The 20,844-nt window shown below is 53.3% G+C and overlaps 2 protein-coding genes across 13 annotated transcripts in view; one reads left to right on the forward strand and one right to left on the reverse strand.

The window, feature by feature from the left end:
- The window catches only part of DTX1 (deltex E3 ubiquitin ligase 1), a 38,906-nt gene extending 27,680 nt beyond the window's left edge, over positions 1–11,226 (forward strand). The window contains exons 4-10 of one of the 2 annotated variants that reach the window (XM_086348077.1): positions 7,315–7,376; positions 7,740–7,901; positions 8,137–8,198; positions 8,711–8,869; positions 8,962–9,123; positions 9,211–9,300; positions 9,946–11,226. In XM_086348077.1, coding sequence (XP_086204203.1) covers positions 7,315–7,376; positions 7,740–7,901; positions 8,137–8,198; positions 8,711–8,869; positions 8,962–9,123; positions 9,211–9,300; positions 9,946–10,170 — 922 coding nt within the window. In that variant the 3' untranslated portion in view covers positions 10,171–11,226. The remainder of the gene's footprint in view (positions 1–7,314; positions 7,377–7,739; positions 7,902–8,136; positions 8,199–8,710; positions 8,870–8,961; positions 9,124–9,210; positions 9,301–9,945) is intronic. The other variant, XM_086348078.1, reaches the window with a different exon arrangement.
- Positions 11,227–12,168: 942 nt separating this feature from the next.
- Positions 12,169–20,844, reverse strand: part of RASAL1 (RAS protein activator like 1) — a 32,754-nt gene continuing 24,078 nt past the window's right edge. For 10 of the 11 annotated variants that reach the window (XM_086348076.1, XM_086348071.1, XM_086348069.1 and 7 more), the window contains 8 exons: positions 19,395–19,532; positions 18,499–18,643; positions 16,880–17,052; positions 15,318–15,455; positions 15,097–15,232; positions 14,257–14,377; positions 13,237–13,313; positions 12,169–12,956 (listed from right to left, as the gene is read on the reverse strand). In XM_086348076.1, the coding sequence (XP_086204202.1) occupies positions 12,817–12,956; positions 13,237–13,313; positions 14,257–14,377; positions 15,097–15,232; positions 15,318–15,455; positions 16,880–17,052; positions 18,499–18,643; positions 19,395–19,532 (1,068 nt within the window). In that variant the 3' untranslated portion in view covers positions 12,169–12,816. Of the gene's footprint in view, positions 12,957–13,236; positions 13,314–14,256; positions 14,378–15,096; positions 15,233–15,317; positions 15,456–16,179; positions 16,350–16,879; positions 17,053–18,498; positions 18,644–19,394; positions 19,533–20,844 lie in introns of those variants that run through there. The other variant, XR_015144596.1, reaches the window with a different exon arrangement.

Raw genomic sequence — 20,844 nt, forward strand, 5'->3', positions numbered from 1 at the left:
CTTGCAATCTGGTGGAAGAGATGGGGTGAAACTCCACAGCTAGAAAGGGAGTCAGGAAACATCTGTGTCCTCAAAGAAAAGATAAACGCAGTCCCCTGGGGATTAAAATCGCTTAGGGACTTCCCTGGTGGTCCAGTGGTTAAGACTCTGGGCTTCCAATGCAGGAGGCAGGAGGTTCAATCTCTGGTTGGGAAAATAAGATCCATCATGCAACATGGCATGTCAAAAAAAAAAAGTGGCTATGTATTCACTGGGGGTAGATTAGAAAACCCTCCTGAAGATGGTGACCTTGAAATCTGTCTTTAAAGGGAAGAGATGAATTGAGAATAGACCGTATGGACAGGCAGTGAGTACCGTGTGGCAAAGGTAGCCAGACAGGAAAGGGCAGGGAACGGTGTGAGGAACAGTTATCTAGGAAGCCCTCCCCACGGTATCTCATCCTGCCTTTGAATGCGGCCCCCCAGCCAGAGCAGGCACGAGGCATCTCTCTTTGCTTGTCTTTTGACAAAAGAAGGAGAGAGGAGCCAAATGCCCTTTTCCAGACTCATCCTGGGGAGATTTTTTTCTCAAATACAGCCTCCTGCCTTAGTCTCTGAACCAGGGTGAGAGAACTTGGTTTTGTGTGTGTGGAGAAGAACACAGACTAGAATCTGACATTCTGGGCTCACATTTGAGCTCTACCACTTGCTGGCCAGTGACTTCACCTCTTTGTGCCTCAGTTTCCCCCTCTATAAAATGGGACGATCAGATGACGGAGGGAGGGTATACAGCTGAGTCTGAAACATAGCTAGCTCTTGAAATTATTGCCCCCTGCCCGTGCCCAGCCCATCTGTGTGAGGCGTGTTCCCTGAGACAGTTTCCAGGAAAGGTCAGGGTTCCTCAAAGCCTGGCCATGGAATCTCTGCCTTGAGAAAGATGCGAAGCATTTCTGGAAATTTCTTAGAGAAAGCTTACTCGGGCTGTTCCCACGGATGCCCACAAAGCATGCTCACTTCATAGCATTTTAAAAAAAAATTGTTTGGCCACACTGCACAGATTGTGGGGTCTTAGTGGCCTGACCAGGGATCAAATCCACACTCCCTGCCTTGGAAGGGCAGAGTCTTAACCACTGGACCACCAGGGAGTCCAGTGTGCTCATTTTAGAATGAACATTGGCAGAGAGTCTCTGAGGGGACCAGAGGCTGCAGAGAGGCTTCTCTGGGCATCTGCTTCAAGGCTCACTTCCAAAGTGTGCAAAAAAAAAAAATTCACGGGGAGATTGTGCCTGAGCATCACCTCAGAACATCCCTGCAAAATCCAGTCTTCCTTCCTTCTTTCATGCAACAAGTCTTTCTTGAAAATCTACTGCATGCCATGTACTAGCGGTGACAGTGGGTGGTGAGGAAGGTCTTCCTGCCCGAGGCAGCGCTACAGCAGCCTCTGTGGGAAAAGCCTTCAGGCGGAGGGTGCAGCAAGTGCACAAGCCTCAAAAGGGCTCAGCAGTTCATTTTATTATTATTTTAATCGATGAGACACTGTTATTTTACATATATATAGAATAACGTCTCATCTATTATATATATATAACAATGTCTCATCTATTATATATATGTGTGTGTGTGTATGTGTGTGTATATATATACATTGAATATATACAATGAATATATATATTCATTTGGGACCTTAGTTCCTCAACCAGGGATCGAACCCACGCCCCATGCATGAACTCCTAACCACTGGACCACCGGGGAAGTTGCAGGGCTCAGCATTTTAGAGCAACAGCAGAAGCATGTAGAGTAGAGAGATGGAGAGGGTAAGAGATGAGGTTACAGTGCCAGGGAGGGTCTGGTCATATGGAAGACTTTTATAAAGTCTTTTATAGACTTTTATATCAGACTGTGATATTTTATACATATATATAATATTAGTTATGTATAATTATATTATGATAATATAATTAATGTTATATCAGTTATATATCATATTATAAAATTAAGTAAGATAAGAGCAAAAGCAGAGGCCTCTCTAAAGTGGCAAGGAAGGTCTCTGGTAGGGTAACATTTGAGCAGAAACCTGTGTTGAGTGCGGGAGCAGAACATGAGGATAATTGGGCATTCTGGAAGAGCAGTCAGCAAGTGCAAAGGCCCTGGGGTGAGGATGTGCCTGACCTGTTTGCAGAACCGCAGGGAAACCAGGAGGCTGAGGTGGAGTGGATAGAGCAGGGAGCACAGGAAAAAAGAGTTCAAGGGATCGGTACTGGCTGTGTTGCATATGGTAATGTGTGCGTGCTAAGTCGCTCAGTCACGACCCACTCTATGTGACCCTATGGATCATAGCCTGCCAGGTTCCTCTGTCCATGGGGATTCTCCAGGCAAGAATACTGGACTGGGTTGCCGTGCCCTCCTCCAGGGGATCTTCCTGACCCAGGGATCAAAAACACATCTCTTATGTCTCCTGCATTGGCAGGTGGGTTCTTTACCACTAGTGCCACCCTGGAAGCCCATACAGTAGAGAGGCTGGAATTTACTCTAAGCAAGGTAAGAGCCAGCAGGGACTGAGAGTACAGGAGGAACAGAATCTGAAGCAGAGATGGGCAAGGCATTGGACCCATCCCTGCCCTGGGTCAGCCAGGCCTGGCTTCTGGTCAGAACAGGTTTCAGGCCTGCAGGGCTCCTCTGACCCTTTGCCATGCCGGGGCGTTGGCGGGGAGGGGGGGGGGGCGGGGGGGGGAGGCGGAGGGGGGCGGGGGGCGAAGAGGGCGGAGCCAGGGGCGAAAGCCCGCCCCTCCTTCCCGGAGGCCTGCGGGCAGCGGTCTCCTGTCCAGGGCAGGAGGATGTTCTCACTGACTGACGGGGAGGAAACAGTGCATCCCACATCAAAAGGGGGCCTGGGTGGTTCCCACGCTCCGGCATCGTGGGAACCTTGCTACCCTGGGTTCTCGCAGGGGCCTGCAGATTGAGAGAGCTGGGGGCCACCTGGGGACTGTCCCCCAGCTTGCCGATGGGTAAATACAAAACAGCTCCACCATCACACCTTACTCACAGCCCTCCTCCCAGGAGCAAGACTGATTTTTGTAACCCAGAGCTCTGTGGTTTTTAAAGGGTGCCAGAGATTGGAGGACTGCTAAGATCTAAAACAGTCCCTTTCTGGGGTCCCCTCACCCCACTTTCTAACTCCCTGGCCAAAGGCTCAGCATGACCAGTGTCATGAGCCAGACCAGACTTTGTGCTTCATATAGACCTGAGGTAGCCAACTGTCCTTGCTGGTTGGTAGAGGCTCCCTGGAAATCTGTGCTGATGATTCTGCTTGGCTCGAGAGAGTGCTGTGATGGATTAGTGATGTCTGCCACAGGTGGGAGACAAGAAGTGGTGGTCCTCATGCTAAATATTTTTCTTTCCACCCATTTTACAGATAGCCCTGGAGAGAGGGAAGGATTGTTTTCTCATGAGATAGGAGGGAAGGAAGGAAGGAACGGAGGGGATGGGGAAGCCCTGGATATGTAGAGGACCTTAACAGTCTGTCTATATTGGAAGTGTTCTAAGGAATTCCCTGGCTCTCCAGTGCTTAGGACTCCACACTTCTACTTCAAGGGACATCGGTTCAATCCCAGGTCAGGGAACTAAGATCTGCATGCCAATAATATTAACAACAATAATACAATGGAAGTGTTTCAAAGGACAGCAGAAAGAGGAGAAGCCAGATGTGCCTCCATGCTATCTTATAAGAGGACTGGGGGACTTCCCTGTTGGTGCAGTGGTTAAGACTCTGTGGTCCCACTGAGCAGGGGGTGTGGGTTCAATCCCTGGTCAGGGAACTAAGATTCCACATGCTGTGTAGTGTGGCCAAGAACAACAAAAAAAGAGGATGGGGGAGGGGGATGAGATTAGAGTGGTGGTCTCCCTTCAGGAATGTCCTGGAGGAGTATGACAGATCCCAGGAAGGAGGGGATGGACCCCCCATCCCTTGGGTCCTGGAAGACTGCAAGGAGGAGAAACTCAAGACATTCCCACTCTCATCCCTGCAACAGACTATGAGCTTTGCATGCTTTATCCCATTGAACCTTTGCAAGACTCTATTCCCATTACACACGGGGAAACTGAGGCACAGCATCTTTCCCCTGTCACACCTCAGCTGCCCAAGCCTGGGGGCCCCATGGTACCTCTCCTCTGTTCCACTTCCCTCAGGAGCTATGTTCAGTGACTCCAGGTCACCAGAGTGTTTGGAGACCCCGATGTCTGCTCCAGACGCTGCCAACCCCCTCAGGGGTGGGGTCTGGGAGGGGTATCCCAGCTGACTGGGTGTAAGCCTGTGACGCTGGGCAGGCACAAAATGACGGCTGTGTGCTGTGCATGTGTGTGTTACTGTGTGTGTAAAGTGGGATCCTCCCAGCCAAGTGTCTGCATGTCATTGTGGGGGAGTGTAGGTCAGAGTGTGTGGACCAGTCTGTCCCACCCGGCTTCTCCTGTCCAGTTGAATGTCTTTGTGGTATCTGCACGTGGGTATTTTTCTGGGTGCTGTGTTCCCTGGAGTGTGTGAGTACATATTTCTGTGGTGTTCTCTGTGTAGAAGTGTGTGTCTATGTCTAGACCTGTGTGCGTTCATGGAGTGTGTTCCCTGAGGTGTGTCTGTATGTGTGCATGGTGTGTATTCCCTGGTGTGTGTCTGTGTGTTTGTGTGCAAGAGTGTGTGGCACGTTCCCCAAGTATTCGTGTATCTGTGTCTGTATCTCTATAGGAAGTGGGCCTCCTGGGTTGTGGGTACACTTGTGTGTGCGTGTAACTGTCATGTGATCCCTGGAGTGTGTGTGTACATGGAGGGGGCGGCATGTTTGCAGGGGTGTGTGCCGGTCTGTGCAGTGTTTTCCATGTGTGCATGAAGCTGTGTTCTATTGCACTTGGCATGTTCCCTATACATGTGCATGCATATATAGCCCACGTTCCAAGGGTGTGTGTGTGTGTGTGTGTTTCTGGACCCACTGAAGCAGCACACAAACCTGCCAAGTGTACCACTGGCTTAAAGACACCTTCCCCTCAGCTCGCTGGTGCCGACTGCGCCTGCCAGGGCAGGTGTCCAAACAGCACTGACCGTGCTCAGACCTGAGCAGGCATGCCAAGTGGGCTGCAGCAGCACCTTCCCCAGCTGTCACTGCCCTCACCCTTTAGGCTGCCCCTGGCTTTTTTTGGGGGGGGTGCTGTGCCAGGTCTTACTTGTGGCATGCGGAATCTTCCTTCTACTTCCCTGACCAGGGATCAAACCCAGGACTCCTGAATTGAGAGCATGGAATCTTAACCACTGGACCACCAGGGAAGTCCCTTGTCCCTGGCTTTCATTACACGCCTTCTCCTTATCAAAACTTCCCCATCTGATTTCATGCCCATCCACAGAAAGATACCAGTTCACCCACAAAGCTAAACTCTGAAGTCTGGACTCAGATGGGTGTATTGCACAGATCACAGCAGGCCTCCTCCTTCAACCCTCCTGACATGTATTATCATCCCCATTTTACAGATAAGGAGACTGAGGAGCACAGAGGTTAAGTGACTCTCCCAAGCTTATCACTGCAATGCCTTAGTGGTTTCTTCTCCAAGATGGTGAGAAGTTATACCATGACTTAGTGGGCTGAGGTGCAAAAGAGGTGAAATTAACCAGGATTACACAGTGATGGTGATATGATGGTGCCTGTTGATGTTCAGTCGCTCAGTCATGTCTGACTCTTTGCGACCCCATGCCAGGCTTCCCTGACCTTCACCATCTCCCAAAGCTTGCTCAAGCTCATGTCCACGGAGTTGGTGATGCCATCCAACCATCTCATTCTCTGTTGTCCCCTTATCCTCCTGCCTTCAATCTTTCCTAGCATCAGGGTCTTTTCTAATGAGTCGACTCTTCGCATCAGGTAGCCAAAGTATTGGAGCTTCAGCATCAGTCCTTCCAATGAATATTCAGGATTGTTTCCCTTTAGGATTGCCTGGTTTGACCTCTTTTCAGTTCAGGCAAGAATACTCGAGTGGGTTGTCATGCCCTGCTCCAGGGGATCTTCCCAACCCAGAGATTGAACCCATTTCTCTTATGTCTCCTGCATTGGCAGGCAGGTTCTTTAACCACTAGTGCCACCTGGGAAGCCCAATGATGGTAGTGATGATGGTTAAAACTATGAGTCTGTAGTAGGTACTAGGAAATGTGCTCAGCCTTTTACGTGTAGACTTTCACTGACTCTTCACAGCATATGTAAGGGAGGTGCCATAAAAAAAAAAAAAAGTGAAGATGTTAGTTGCTTAGTTGTGTCTGACTCTTTGTGACCCCATAGACTGTAGCCCACCAGGCTCTTCTGCCCATGGAATCCTCAAGGCAAGAATACTGGAGTGGGTAGCCATTCCTTTCTCCAAGGGATCTTCTTGAAAGGGAGGTGCCATATTATCCCCATTTAACTGATGAGGAAACACATTTACGAGAGATGTGGTGATGTGCTGTTGTGTTGAAGTGAAGTCGCTCAGTGGTGTCCAACTCTTTGTGACCTCATGGACTGTAGCCTACCAGGCTTCTCCGTCCATGAGATTTTCTAGGCCAGAGTACTGGAGTGGGTTGCCATTTCCTTCTCCATCCAGCTGCTTAATGGTTGAGCTGAAATATGAAAGCAGCTCTGAATGATGCCAAAAGCCAGATCTCTTCAGAAGGAAGAGCAAAGAGGGGAGGCAAGCTACATTTTCCTGAGACCTTTTCATGTGAAGAGGGGATAATGCCTTAGTCACCAGAACTGACATCAATAAATACTCCAGAGGGGGAAAACGTTCGTCATCCAGTGTCTTTGGAAAACCTGGATTAGCCACAGCTAACCTGTTTCCTTATGCAGGACTTATCAGAGCCTTTAATACATTCACATACATTGTGAATGTCCTGGTGGGAGACAGTGAAGTGGCTCCTTGGTGATCCCTAAATCCTTCTTTCCCAGAACTTTTATGGGTATCAGCAAACTTTGAGAGAAGTTTGGCTAACGTCACGAATAGTTGGGTTTCAGACACAATAGTCAATGAAAAGGAACAGTTGGGAGCCAACTTCTCTCACCTGGGAGGAGGTCAGCTGTGGAGTGAGAGAGGGTCAGTACTAAGTCTAAGGGTTCATTCCATTATCACGGGGTGTTGGGCAGAGGTCCTTGCCGCACTCCACCCGATAATACTGACAGAAGGCTGTCAGTAGGAATGGAATTCTCTAGTGGTCATTCTAGATGACTGGGGCAGTCACAAAGGAGTCAGGGCATGCCCACGAGCCAGAGACAGAAGGCAAAGCAGGGGCCCCTGATCTGGTCTGGGGAGGCTACAGTCTCTTCTCTTCTCCTCTCAGGGTCCCCGCGCTCCCGGTGAAGAACTTGAATGGTACAGGGCCAGTCCACCCGGCCCTGGCAGGTGAGGTCCAGTCAAGGACGGAAAAGAAGGGCGGGGCCCACAAGGTGGCGGCGCCACCTGTCTGCCCATTGACTCCGCCCCTTGGTAGGCGTGGCCAAGAGGGCACATCCCCTACCATTGGGCTACAACTCTGGGGTGGGCGGGGCCGGCAGAAGGCTCTCAACTTGGCTTCAACTTCGGGTGGGGCTGAGTGGGCACGGTCCGTGGGACACACCCCATCCACCCATCCGAGGATTCCTGGGTGCACCAGGTGGGCGAGTCTGGGGAGAGACCCCAAGGGTCCTCTCGACGATGGGACAGCAGGGTGGACAGGGCCTGGATGAGCACCCCGCCCCCTGACTATCGCTGCTCGGTGTCTCGCAGGGATGACTGGGATCCTGCTCTGCGCCGCGGGGCTGCCCGTCTGCCTGACCCGGGCCCCCAAGCCCATCCTGCACCCACCGCCGGTGAGCAAGAGCGACGTCAAGCCCGTGCCTGGCGTGCCCGGGGTGTGCCGCAAGACCAAGAAGAAGCACCTGAAGAAGAGTAGGCCTCCTAAGCTAGACCCTGACCCCTGAACTAACCCTGCTAACCCATCTGAGCTCTTCTGGCCCCATCCACCACCAACTCTGATTACATAAAACCTCAAGCAACCCCTGACATGTGACTCCCACCAGCCCTTACAGCTTCTGACCCTACCCCTCAAGACCCCTGTCTTGAGCCTTGCCCTCAGGGCTAGACTCTGGGTACAGTCAAGCCCAGTCCAATTCTGTCCTTGCAGGTAAGAACCCTGAAGATGTGGTTCGAAGGTACATGCAGAAGGTGAAGAACCCACCTGATGAGGTGAGCCCCTGGGCAAGGAGGAGGGGCGGAGGGCAGGCAGCCTCCCCTCCAGAGATGGAGACCCCAGCACCCCCCTCCTTGTGAGGTTCTGTGTGTTTCAGCCTCTTCTTCCAGTTTGTGGGTTTGCCTTCTCACTGTCTTTACAGCATCTTTTGATAAACAGCAATGCTATGTTTAACAGAATCACATTTATCAACCTTTTGATGATCAACAGTTTTTGCATCTTATTTTTACCCATCTTTTTCCACCAAACGTATTTAAGCTTTGTTTTCGATAGTTAAGCCTTGACTATGTCTGGAGGGAGTGTGAGGGAGCCATCTCTTCCCCTGCCATGCACCTGAATTCAGTACCTGGGGGTGTCCCCTCCCTTTGACAGATGGAGGCCAGAGAGGGGGCGGTCTGCTGCCTTGGGGGGGTTGAGGGTCTGGCCCCTGCTGAGGGGCAGTGCTGACATGGGGGTGTCCTGCCCTCCCCAGTCCTCAGTCTCCTCTCTGTGCTCCCCCCGACCCCAGGACTGCACCATCTGCATGGAGCGGCTGGTCACGGCCTCTGGCTACGAGGGTGTGCTTCGGCACAAGGGTGTGCGACCTGAGCTTGTGGGCCGCCTGGGCCGCTGTGGCCACATGTACCACCTGCTGTGCCTCGTGGCCATGTACTCCAATGGCAACAAGGTGGGCTGGCGGGCAGGGGGAGCAGACAGGAGGGCTGGGGAGGGGCCCAGACACCTGGGAACCTCACAGCCACCCCCCACTCCCCGCCCCAGGATGGCAGCCTGCAGTGCCCCACCTGCAAGGCCATCTACGGGGAGAAGACGGGCACTCAGCCGCCCGGGAAGATGGAGTTTCACCTCATCCCTCACTCACTGCCCGGTTTCGCTGACACCCAGACCATCCGTATCGTCTATGACATCCCCACTGGCATCCAGGTGAGCCCTCAGGCCCCTGACTTTGAACTCGCCAGCGGTTCCCCACTGCCGTCTGTGGTTCAAGCCCCCTGCTGCCCCTCCCCACAGGGCCCTGAGCACCCCAACCCAGGCAAGAAGTTCACTGCAAGAGGCTTCCCACGCCACTGCTATCTGCCCAACAACGAGAAGGGCCGGAAGGTGGGTGCCGCAAGGGCAAGGGTGTGTGGGAGCAGGCCGGGGCCCCACCACTGACCATAGCCATCTAGTGTGCGTGTGTCTAGCCCTGCCAGCGACCTCAAAACCTCATTTCATTGACCAGCCCGCTGAGGTCAAGGTCTTTTTAGAGATAAACAAAGCCTCAGAGAGGGCAAGTCATTTGTCCGAGGTCACACAGTGAGGTCACACAGGAGTCTGGATTTGAACCCAAGCAGTTTAGACTCTTCACCGCCATACCAGAAGAGTGTCGGCTTTTACTTTTTGTTTTTCAAAAGAAGCCAGAAATTCTGATTTTCACGTGAAACCTTCAGGTTTTTGAATACTGCCAACGAAGGAACGAAGCGGCTATTTAACACAGCGTGAGGTTCAAGCCAAATACAGCTGAGGGTCATCAGTTTGAGACTCTTCACCTCAAAGAAATAGGCTGATAACATGGAAAGGGGTTTTACTGGGGGAGCTCAGAGTGGGAGTCAGTCTAGGGAAGGAAGTGAGCACACCGGGTGGCCTTGGGGAATCTTGCAGGGTAACCTCAGGGTGGGCGGGGAGGGACTCTAGCCGTGGGCCGTGTTGCCTGTGACCCTTCCTCGCTTCGCCCCCATTTGCCCCGCCCCTTGCCCCGCCCTCCAGGTGCTGCGGCTGCTCATCACCGCCTGGGAGCGGAGACTCATCTTCACCATCGGGACGTCCAACACCACAGGCGAGTCGGACACCGTGGTGTGGAATGAGATCCACCACAAGACCGAGTTTGGATCCAACCTGACGGGCCATGGCTACCCGGACGCTAGCTACCTAGACAACGTGCTGGCGGAGCTCACAGCTCAGGGTGTGTCTGAGGCTGTGGCCAAGGCCTGAGATCCGAGGCTGCCCACCTTCCCTCCTGCTTTGCCCCTGATCCGGCACATGCCTCCCTCCGCCCGCCGGGTGTGTCCTGGCGGCCCAGGTTCAGGGCTGGGGAGGAGCCTGCAGGAGGAGCCAGGAGCGTTCCGGGAATTTGGCTGGTAGCAGTTGGGATGATGGGAGGATGGCAGGCCAGCCGGCTTGACCCTAGCTCCCCTGAGAGGGTCGCAAGGGTGTACCGGAAACCATAGCAACCTCCCTGCTAAAAAGACAGAGCCCCACCCCCTCACACAAACACACGTGTCCTGTTGAACACATGCACGCACACCCACGTGCCTCTACTTACCCCCAGACTGGGGGGGAAGAGACAGAAAGACCCCTGTGATACCGCATATGGATTCCCATCTGTGTCTCTATCGCATCTGTACAGGCTTGTCTGCAAGCAGGGGACTCAGGGCTAGCACCTGGGGGCCCAATAGGGCTCCAGGAGAAAAGGGGGCATTTGGGAAGCTCAGTATCCTCCCATCTCTGCCACCCACTGATGGCCCACGGGGTGGAAGCCCCCAGATATTCAGCAGTTTTGCAAAAGGGCAGGACAGGGAGACAGACTAGGAGAATCTTATTTTGTGCTTATGTCTCTTCATCCTTCTGGGACCCTGACCTCCTCCCCTCCCATCCCCGAGCCTTATGTCTGTCCCTGATAAAGGCACTGTTTTCCTTCCTTCCCCACCCCATTCTCTCCACCAAATCACTCCTAACATCAAGATCCAAAGGCTGGAGCTTCTGGCTTCAGGAGCGAGACGAGTCAGGCCTGGCTTAGGCCAGCAGGTTTAAAAAGCAGACCAGACAGCAAAGAGTCCATTTCCCTTTCCTCGGGAGTGGGCAGTGGGGTGGCTGATAGTCTCGGCCAACCAGGGGCCTGTTGCCCAGGCAACTCACCAGCTCCGCCTCTGTTGATTGGCTGCCATGGTGGAAGTCAGCCAAGATTTAAAGGGACGCCAGCGATTGCTCTTTTGAAAATCTACCAGTCCCACTGTGGGTGGAGAAATAAATGGTCTTTCTCCTCCTCAACTGGGTCTTTTCCTGTCAAGAAGGGGCGTGGGTGGCTCTGTTTCTGGGGGACTTCAGTCCATCCCATGGGGGAGCTTGCAACAAAATGGTGACTCAAGACCACTGTCCCTGTCAGGCTAGGGCAGCTGGAGATGGAGGGTCCCCACGCTTCTCTTGTCCTGGGGGTGTGATGGTGGCAGAGGCAGACCCTCCCAATCCTAGTCCCCAAGAGGGTACAAGGTGAAGTTCAGTACTCAAGCACAGGTGCAAGGCAATGCACGCAGCTCCCGGGTTCAATGACTAGGAATGAGGAACTCAGGCTGGGAACCTCCAGGAAACAAGGGGGAGCTGGGAGACGCCGTGATGGCTTTCTAGAACCTCAGAATCCCAGTCTTTGCCCTCAGGGAGGAGGACCAGGTTCTGTCTAGGAAGAGACAAGGACCTGTCCCAGGATCTGCAGCAAGTCTCCTATCAACCTCTCACATCCCAGGAGGCTGGGAGGCTGTAGTGAATGCTGCGGCTCCAGGCGACCCCTGCTGGGCACCTTTGGGATAGCACCGCATCTTTCCTGGTTCTTAAGGTTTCTGTCCTACCCTCTAGTTAATACAAAACGGGAAATGAATATTTGGAGACCCTTCCAATCCTGCCAGTTGGGTATTCCCCAACATTTTAACTTCTGCGATTCATTCTCAAACAAAAGCTCACCTCAATATAAAATCGCCCAGCCCCGTGATCCTCAAATCTCACGTGCAATCCACATCACCTGAAAGCCCTGATGCCTGCCCTCATGCTCCTCAGATTCTGATTCAGTTGATCCAGGAAGCTGCATTTCCAGCAGATACTCTGAGAATAGGGTATCCAGTTGATACTTCTCCCACAGGGTATCTGTGAACCACGACTGAGAAATCTCTGCCTGTTTCCTACGCTATTGCCATGGAACCCATTTTGAAAATCACACATATCAACTCTCTCACTTATTTTATACACGGTAAACTGAGGCTCAAAGAGAGGGAAAGAGCCTGGCCTGAGGTCTCTCAGGCTTCAGGGGTCTGGGTCAGGCACTGGGCTCTCAGCCTCAGTTATTCCTGGGGGCCCCTGATTGTAGAAGCTTGTGGTTAGGATTCTTGGCCAAGGACAGGGTTCAGGAGGATCAGTGAGGTTACAGGGATTGGCAGACATGAAAATAGGAAGGGGTTGAGCCCATTTTAGTGCCTGTCTGGGGCAACAAGGCCACATGGGCGTCAGGGCTTCAGGTACAGCTGTATCTAGCGGCTCAGGACCAGGCTGCCCTAGTCAGTGTGGGTAGAGGCCAGTCCAGTGAAGCAGAGACCTCAAGGTGAGCCAAGGAAGTCAGATTCCTTATTCCATCCACTCCAGTCTGCCTCAACCCAGAGGGAGAGATTCATTCAGTGCAAGGCTGGTCCCCAGCCAAAGGACTTCCACGCCTGGGTTCCGGGCTTAGGACACATGGGACTAGGATATCTCTAGGAGCCTGCAAGTCACAGCATCAGTGAGGTGCAGGGCAGCCACGAGGGGATTCCTGGGCCGGGGGATGTTGAGAAGGGCCCACTGGCTCCTCCCTCCTCCTTCCAGGCTGACTCTGGCATCTCCTTAGGGCCTCAGGGGGCCCGAAACCACCTTCCCCTGTTCCTGCTGCTGGAACTCCTCGTGGGCTTGGTCCAGGTCTGTGAGCACCTTCAGCAGGCGGGCAGCGGCCTCCCTCTGCCGAGCCAGGGCATCAGTACAGGCCCCTGGGAGAGAGAAGAGGAGGCCATAGCGTTTCAGCCAGGCCGCAGCAGGCTGCTCTAATTCAGGTTCAGTGGCTTCCTCAGACTCTGGATGTGCCTGGTGCCCCAAGAATCCTAAAATGTGCCAGAGCCGGGCACATGCAGCTCCCCGACCTGCTGGTGGATTGCAAACAGGAGAGTGGGGGTGAGGGAGAAGGGGCTCAGAGACCAGGGTGGGAGGTTCTTGGCAAGTTGTGGGAGGTACCAGAGAAGAGAAAGAAAAGGGATTTCCTTATCCCCTTACCTTCCATGGCACTGGAGCCCTGCTCTGTGGCTGCCTCCAGAGTTGTATCCATGTTGGAATCCTCAAGGAATTTCATCCTGAAAGTTAAGAGGGAGAAAACCAGGCTGGTCCCTGAATCCCAATCCTGCTCTCGAACCCAGAAATTCTGCTGGTTGAAGGAAACATTACAGGTTCCCACTAAATCATCACCATTGCCATCATCATCACAGCAAACATAGAGTGTCTGATGCTATTCCAAGCCCTTTCCATGTATAAACTCATTTAATTAGCACAAAACACAGGTGGATACTTACTAGGAGCTCCATTACACAGATGACCACTGAGACAGAGAGAACTAAAGCAACTTGCCTAAGGTTGCACAGCATAATAATAATTGTTACCCTTTATTATTAGAAAGGGTATTATATTTCATATTTTTATTATATAGAAAGCTAACGATGTGTCCAGGCACCTACAAAGTGCTTTACCTGTATGAGTTCTTTCGGTCCTCAGGACAACCCCATGAGGTAAGGACTGTTGGTACCCTAATTTTCCAGACTGAGAAAACTGAGGTACAGAGAAGGTAAGCAACTCGCCCAAGTTTCACACAGCCTGTCCAGGATTTGAACCCAGGCAGGCCAGCTTCAGGACTCACACTGTAAGCTGGAACAAATCTCCATCACTGAGTTACAGTGACCCTGAGATCAACCAAGAGGGGGTGGGAACACACATCCACTTGTGTCTCGGGAGTCCTGGGTATCAGAGGATCTCAAGATCCATGGGACTTCCCTGGCAGCCCAGTGGTTAAGACTCTGAGCTTCCAATGTCCCGGGGCAAGGGTTCAATCCCTGGTGGGGGAACTAAGACCCTACATGCCGTGTGGCATGGCCAAAGTGAAAAAAAAAAAAGGTCCCAAGATCTAGTTCTGTATCAGAGCCCACCTGAGGATGGCAACAGTCCTCCCCTAGAGCCTGTCCCCACCCAGAAGCTCATCAGAGGTACACGGGAAGAATGAACCGGTGATCATGGGGTGGGACCCACCTGAGCCGGTCCCGCCCCAGAAGCAGCTGCCGATACACCATCTGGGTCTCAGCATCGGGATCCAGCGGGTCACTCCAGTCCCCCAGGGTGACGGCCGAGTGCGTGCGGCTGCAACCGGAAGCTGGGGGCGACACAGCGCTATCATCTGTAGCTTCGCATTCCCCATCCAGAGCCTCCATGGCCAAGCCCCGCCTCTTAGACTTCTAAAACCACTCTTCAAACCTACTGCTTCCTTCCAGCTACACTGCCCCTGCCTTCACCCAACAGAGCAATAGCCTCCCTTCTCTCCATGCCCCTCCCACACTCTAGGCTCAGCCACACAGACCTTTCTCGATCCTTCAGCCTGTCTTTGCTCTGCCTGAAACATTCTTCCTCTGTCCCGTTCTCCAACTTCACTACTTAACTCTTACTCTTCTCACAGGTCACACTTGAGCCACACCTCCTCCAGGAAGCCCTTCTTGCTGTCCTACCCTGGGGCTGGGCCAGAAGGGTTCACTGGCATCTCAAAAGCCTCATCTTGGCATTTGTAACACTGTATTACAATTGTCTGGTTATTCATTTATTTTCCTGAGAACAAGCCTGGCATTTGGTAGGCACTTGAAAAAAAGTATCTGTGTGACAGGCAGCGTTCTAATCGCTTTGCATATATCAACTTATTTAATCCTCACAGCAGCCCTACAAGGTGGACATTATCATCCGGCCCATTTTACACTTGAGGAGACTAAGGCAGAGAGAGGTTAAGTTACTTGCTCAAGGTTGCAGGGCAGCCCAGGCGGAGGTGGGACACCCTGCGATTGACAGGTGTGGAGGGCGGAGCCTGAGCCCGCCCTGCCCCCTCACCTGAGCGCTCGGCCTGGAGGCAGCAGGTCCAGTGCCCGCTGCGGAAGGCACCGGGGTGGCAGGAGGCCAGCTTGTCCGGGTTGGGGGCGCTGGCCTTGCGCAGGGCCGACAGCCATTGGTTGAGCTCGTTCACGTTCTGCGGGGAGATGGAGGGGCAGTCAGAGATGGGTTGGGACCCCAGAGGCGCCCTCTGCTCCTCCCTCATGGTGGCGGCGCCTCACCTTGCACTGGAGGTAGGTGGTGTGCGGCGCCCCCGCGCCGTCCTGCGTCACCACCTGCATCACGTGCGGCAGTTGGAAGGCGCCCTCGTCCACGCGCTCCACGGCTCGGATGTGCGACACGGGGATGGACGAGCGCATCTGGGAGAGAGGACTCTCGCTGCAGGGCAGGCTAGGGCCAGGGGCCAGGGAGACCGGGCCTGGGGACAGCTTTCCTGTGGGTGTGTGCAGCGGGCGGTGTGTTCCGGCATGGGGACAGTCAGCCTGGTGCATCTGTGCTATGTGCGTGTCCACTTGTCGGCCCTGTGAGTCCCGCAATCACTCTCGCAGTGATCACTTCTCTGGGCATCAGTTTCCATCATCATCACCAACACCATGGCAATCCCTGCTACTGCACTTGGGATGTGGTTCTAAGCACTCTACACCCACCGACTTATTTCATCATGACAACAGATTTCTGAGGCTGGGTCCATCATTCCTCCCAATTTACAGATGAGAAAACTGAGCCATAAGAGAATAAAGGACCCTCCAGAGGCCTCTCAGCTGGTGGAGCCAGAACTGGACAGGGAGTTGAACTCTAGAATCTACACTCTGCTGATAAAGTAGAAAGAATAAGTGTGGACACCGTCTCCAGTGGTAGCTGTTATGATTTGTGGGTGTGCAGACACAGAAATGGGTAGATCCCCGTGGGTGTCTCAGTTTGAGCTAGACTTGAATGGCAGCCCCAGGAGAGCAGGGAGTTTGTGTTTTGTTTACTGCAGTATCTCCAGCACCTAGAACACTGCATGGTACATAGTAGGTACTTGATAAGTGCTTGATGGGTGAATGGATGGGTGAACGAAAGCCTGGATATGAGTGCATGTACCTTTGGGTGAGATCCAATTTTCTGTGAGTCTCTATAGCACTTGGGTGCATGGGTAGTTCAGTGGTAGAATTCTCGCCTGCCACACGGGAGGCCCAGGTTCAATTCCCAGCCCATGCAGCCACAGCATCCCCTTTGGGGTTCCCAGGTGGGGTTAGTAGTAAAGAACCTGCCTGCCAATGCAAGAGACAAGAGGGACTCAGATTTGATCCCTGGGTCAGGAAGATCCCTTGGAGGAGGGCATGGCAACCCACTCCAGTATTCTCACCTGGAGCATCCCATGGACAGAAGAGCCTGGCAGGCTACAGTCCATAGGCTCACAAAAGAATCAGACATGACCAAAGTGACTTAGCATGCATGGTGTGCGGGCAGAGACCTGCATGGAAACAGCTGAGGAGGGCTAAGCATTGTCCACGCCCTGGGAGTGTCCACATCTGGGTGGGTACGTCCCAGCCACCACAGGTGCACATGCTGAAGATCATCTGATGGTATGTGTAAGCGTTTGCCTGTACCTGTTCTGTGCCCACCTGGACTCACAGGTATTAGCAGAGCCTGGCCTTGGAATTTGAGTTTGCTAAGCTGCTTTGGGACCTTGGGCAAGTCCTTGTCCCCTCCTGGGCCTCAGTATCCCCCTGGGTACAAAGAGGCAGCACTGTGAGGGAGGCCACCGTGGAAGTCCCTCCACTTCGGGCTGGAGCCCCACCTGCCACTCAGGACTCTTGGAGTAGGACAGCATCTCCCCGCTGAGCCGGAAGTAGCGCTTCTTGAAGGCAAAGCGTGTGGCCAGGCCGGCAGGCTCCTCCTTGCGCTTGAGTAGGTAGCCTTCTCGGACAGTCATTGAGGGCGGGACCAGGGCCCTGGCTGGGCCCCCAGCCTCTGGAAAATGGGAAGAGGGGACTGGGAACCCTTCCCACCCAGGCTCCACCTTCCGAGGGTCTCATGGAGGAGTGGGATTCTTGGCCCCCCGAGAGGCGGAAGGATGAATAAGATGGACTCTACTTTCTCCAAAGAGAATGGTATTATTGAGGGCTGGGGAAGGGAATGGGGGTGGCAGGGAGTGGGGGCCCCAAAGTTGGCCTTGGTGATCCCTTTCCAACTTGAGGGATGTACAGGCACCAGCAGGAGGAGCCACGCTTTACGGAGTCAGTCCAGGGAGTGACTGGATGCTAGTCACTATGCCCTGGATCTAGCTACCCTTAGGGGATCCAGACACAGGCCCCCCCACCCCCAGCATACAGGGACCCCACCAGGTCACAACCAGGCCTCCACATTTCCACAGGGTGCTCCTAGGTGATTTGGACCCAAGTATTTCATGACCTGGGCCCCACATTATGATATAGACTCATCCCTAACTCCTCTGCTTAAAACTATCCCATGGGGAGTTCCCTGGGGGTCCAGAGGTTAAGAATCTACCTGCCAATGCAGGGGACACAGGTTCGATTCCTGGTCAGCGAACTAAGATCCCACATGCTTCGGGACAACTAAGCCTGCACAACTACTGAGCCCACATGCCACAACTAAGACCTGACGCAGCCAAATAAATAAATACTTAAATATTAATAAAATGAATCTACCCTGTGGTTCCACTTACTCCAAGTAAAAGCCTAAATCCTTCCAGCAACCCCACACGACCTGCCCCCTCACCTCTCCTCCACTCCCTCTCGTTCATTCTTCTTCACTGGCGCCCCCTCACTGTCCACCCCAGGGCCTTTGCACACACTGTCCCCAGCCTGAAACACTTGCCCAGGATCCTCACTGCTTCCTCTCTGTTCTCTTTCAGGTCTTTGCTCTAATATCACCCTGGGGAGGCCATTCCTGGCCACCCTCTCTAAAAGGCTGATCTGCCACCCCCAGCCCAATATTCCCTTCCTTCCTTTATTTTTTCTCCTTAGCACTTATCTCTTCCTAACACACCATATGATTTGCTAACTCATCTTGTTTACTGCCTGCTGTCTCCACTAGAATAAAACTTCCACATGAGCAGGAGCTTCTTCTGTCTCACCCACCCACTGCTGTGTCCCCAGACCCTGGACCGGTGTCTAGGACATAGCAGGCACTTAATAGATATCTATCGATGGAGTAAGTACCATGCCACGATCCCCTCTCATATCTCCATAGGGGCTGAAATAGTCTGGAGGGCCTGCATCTGTTCATCCCTGGGCCCTAACACAGTATATACCAGGAAGCGTTCGTTGACTGACTAGCTGACCCACAGGTGCACAGTCTCGGTGAGTGCTGGGGTTGGGGAGGGGTGGTGGACGGGTAGGTCCTGAGGGTCCCGTAGAGTGACAAGTTGGCTGTAGCAGGGCCATGGGAACTCACCCTCCTTCCCATCCACCTCCACCAGCTGGTCCAGGAAGTCTCTCACCCTGGAAATACTCTGCAGCAGGAAGGGGTGTAGGGGGGCCATCCACAGCTCCTTGCCCTGGCCCAGCTGCTGGCCCAGATTTCCAATGCTCTGCACAGCCTGGAGCAAAGAAGCAGGGGGCGCTGCCAGGGCCAAGGTCACTGCCAGCGCGGAAGGGCCTCTGTGGACCCAGAACAGCCCCAGAGTCCTGGCTCCCAAATCAGTGTGCAATGAAAGGAGAAAGTGATATAAACACCTGCTTGAAAAGATATCTGTCCCTCTCTGCGCACAGATGTGTATCCCCAGTGCTTTTATTCTGTCCCCCATCTAGAACCCAAATAACCTCATTCAGGACTGCTTGATCTCATCATACATACCTGAGCCCATCAGAACCTCCAAATGTGGCCCCTTGGTGAATGATGGTCTGATTCATACTAAAGTGTAAATGACTGCTAGCCTGCTTCCCACCTTCCCCCAGAAGGGGAGGGGTTTTGTTCCAAAGAGGGAATTGAGAGCAAAATGAAAGCCTTCACACTCTGGATGAAAAGCTGGGAATTCCCCCTCATGGTCCCGTGGCTAAGACTCCTTGCTTTTAAGTGCAGGGGGCCCCAGGTTCAATCCCTGGTCAGGGAACTAGATCCCACATGTCACAACTAAGAGTTTACATGTTGCAACTAAGGATCCCACATGGCACATCTAAGGCCTGGTGCAGTCTAATTAATCTTTAAAAAGCTGAGGGTGCCATGTCAAACAGATTTCTCTGGGCCTCACTTGGGTCTTCCGTTGGTCTGGCCTCCCAGTTTGGTCCTCCCATGCTCCTCCCTGGCTAAGAACACCCAGGATTTGGCGGGGAGCCCTCCACTGCCTGCACCTTGGCAAGCAGCAGCAGTGAGCGGCTGGTCTGGGGATCCGCGTGCTGGTCCCGGAGGTCAAACAGCTTTGGAGAGAGGATGGCAGGTGCGAAGAATCGCAGGAAGAGAAAGCCGCTTATGGCCAGGTACTTCACGTCCTGCGGAGAGGAGCAGCAGGTGAGAGGGGTCCTCCAAACCCACTTCCCAGTTGGGGAAACTGGGACAGCAAGGACAAAGGATCGGTGGTACAGGGAGAAGAAGTAGAAGGGGACATGGCTCAGGAGGCCATCCTGGTCTGTCAAGGAGGCTTTTCTTCTCTGGGCCTCAGTTTCCCCACCTGGAAAATGGAGTAATAATACCAATTCTGCACCATCAGACTTAGCCAAACATCCTCAGAGTCTGCTTTGTGCCAAGCACTGTGCAAAGGGCACAGCCCTGTGAAAGAGGCATCATCATTATTCCCATTTCACAGCTGAGGAAGCAGAAGCTCAGAGATGTCAACTGACTTGCCCCAGGTCACGCAGCTGATGAGTAGAGGAAGCAGGATTGAAACCCAGATCTGTGATTTCTGATCATGAATAGCAACAGGCCAAATATTTCTCCATGTATTTGCTTATTTAATACTCACCCTTGGAGGTTCTGTGTCTCCATTTTGCAGAGGAAGCAACTGAGACCCAGAGAGGGAAGGTCACTTGCCCAAGGTCACACAGCAATAAGTGGCAGAGCCAGGAATTTGAACCCAGGCAGAATTTGAACTCTGCCCTTCATCACACTGTCCTGCATTCAACACTAGCTACTGGGTGTCAAAAACTAAGCCTGCACAAGCCTGCACAATTCCTCAAGCAATCTCATGGGGTAGTACTACTATCCCCATTTTCCAGATGAAGAAACTGAGGCTTGGTAGCAAACCCAGTTCAGCTGGCTTCTTGCACAACCCCCAGTCCCAGCCTCTGCCCTCCACAAATTGTAAAACATGGTGGCCCTTCGTGTGAGACCCAGGCCTGGGCCACCTGCGCATAAGGCTGGTTCCCCTAGCTCCAGAGGGGACTTGGGAAGAGGCGTGTCTCTCTCCTGGGCGCTGACCCCCTCCAAACGGCTCCTCACCTACCCATCACATTCACAAGCTATATTTAGCCCCCGAGAATATGTTGCTGTGTTTATTTAGGGGTTGTATTCACACATAAGACAATACCCTCTCTGGGTATGTGCCAAGTTTCCAGGGCACCTCTGCATTGACGCTGAGCCTTGCCAGGAGCTGGGTCCCTGGGGCTGCTCAGAGATGGGGGAGGAGGTCCCACAGATCTGGAACCCCAAACTGCCCCTAGGCTGCCCCCCACCCCAGCCCGCCACGTTCCTGGGTAACTTTAGCCTTTGACGTCAGCTCATTAACTTCCTCCTTTCTTGAGGAGGAACCAGGTGTCAGAGCGGCAGAGAGAGGGGCTGCTTGGGTTTCTCTGGCCCCCTCCATCT

Source organism: Bos grunniens, chromosome 17, assembly GCF_055505025.1.
Source record: "Bos grunniens cultivar Pamir isolate PY7600 chromosome 17, Bosgru_T2T1.0, whole genome shotgun sequence".
In the NCBI taxonomy this organism is placed as follows: domain Eukaryota; kingdom Metazoa; phylum Chordata; class Mammalia; order Artiodactyla; family Bovidae; genus Bos; species Bos grunniens.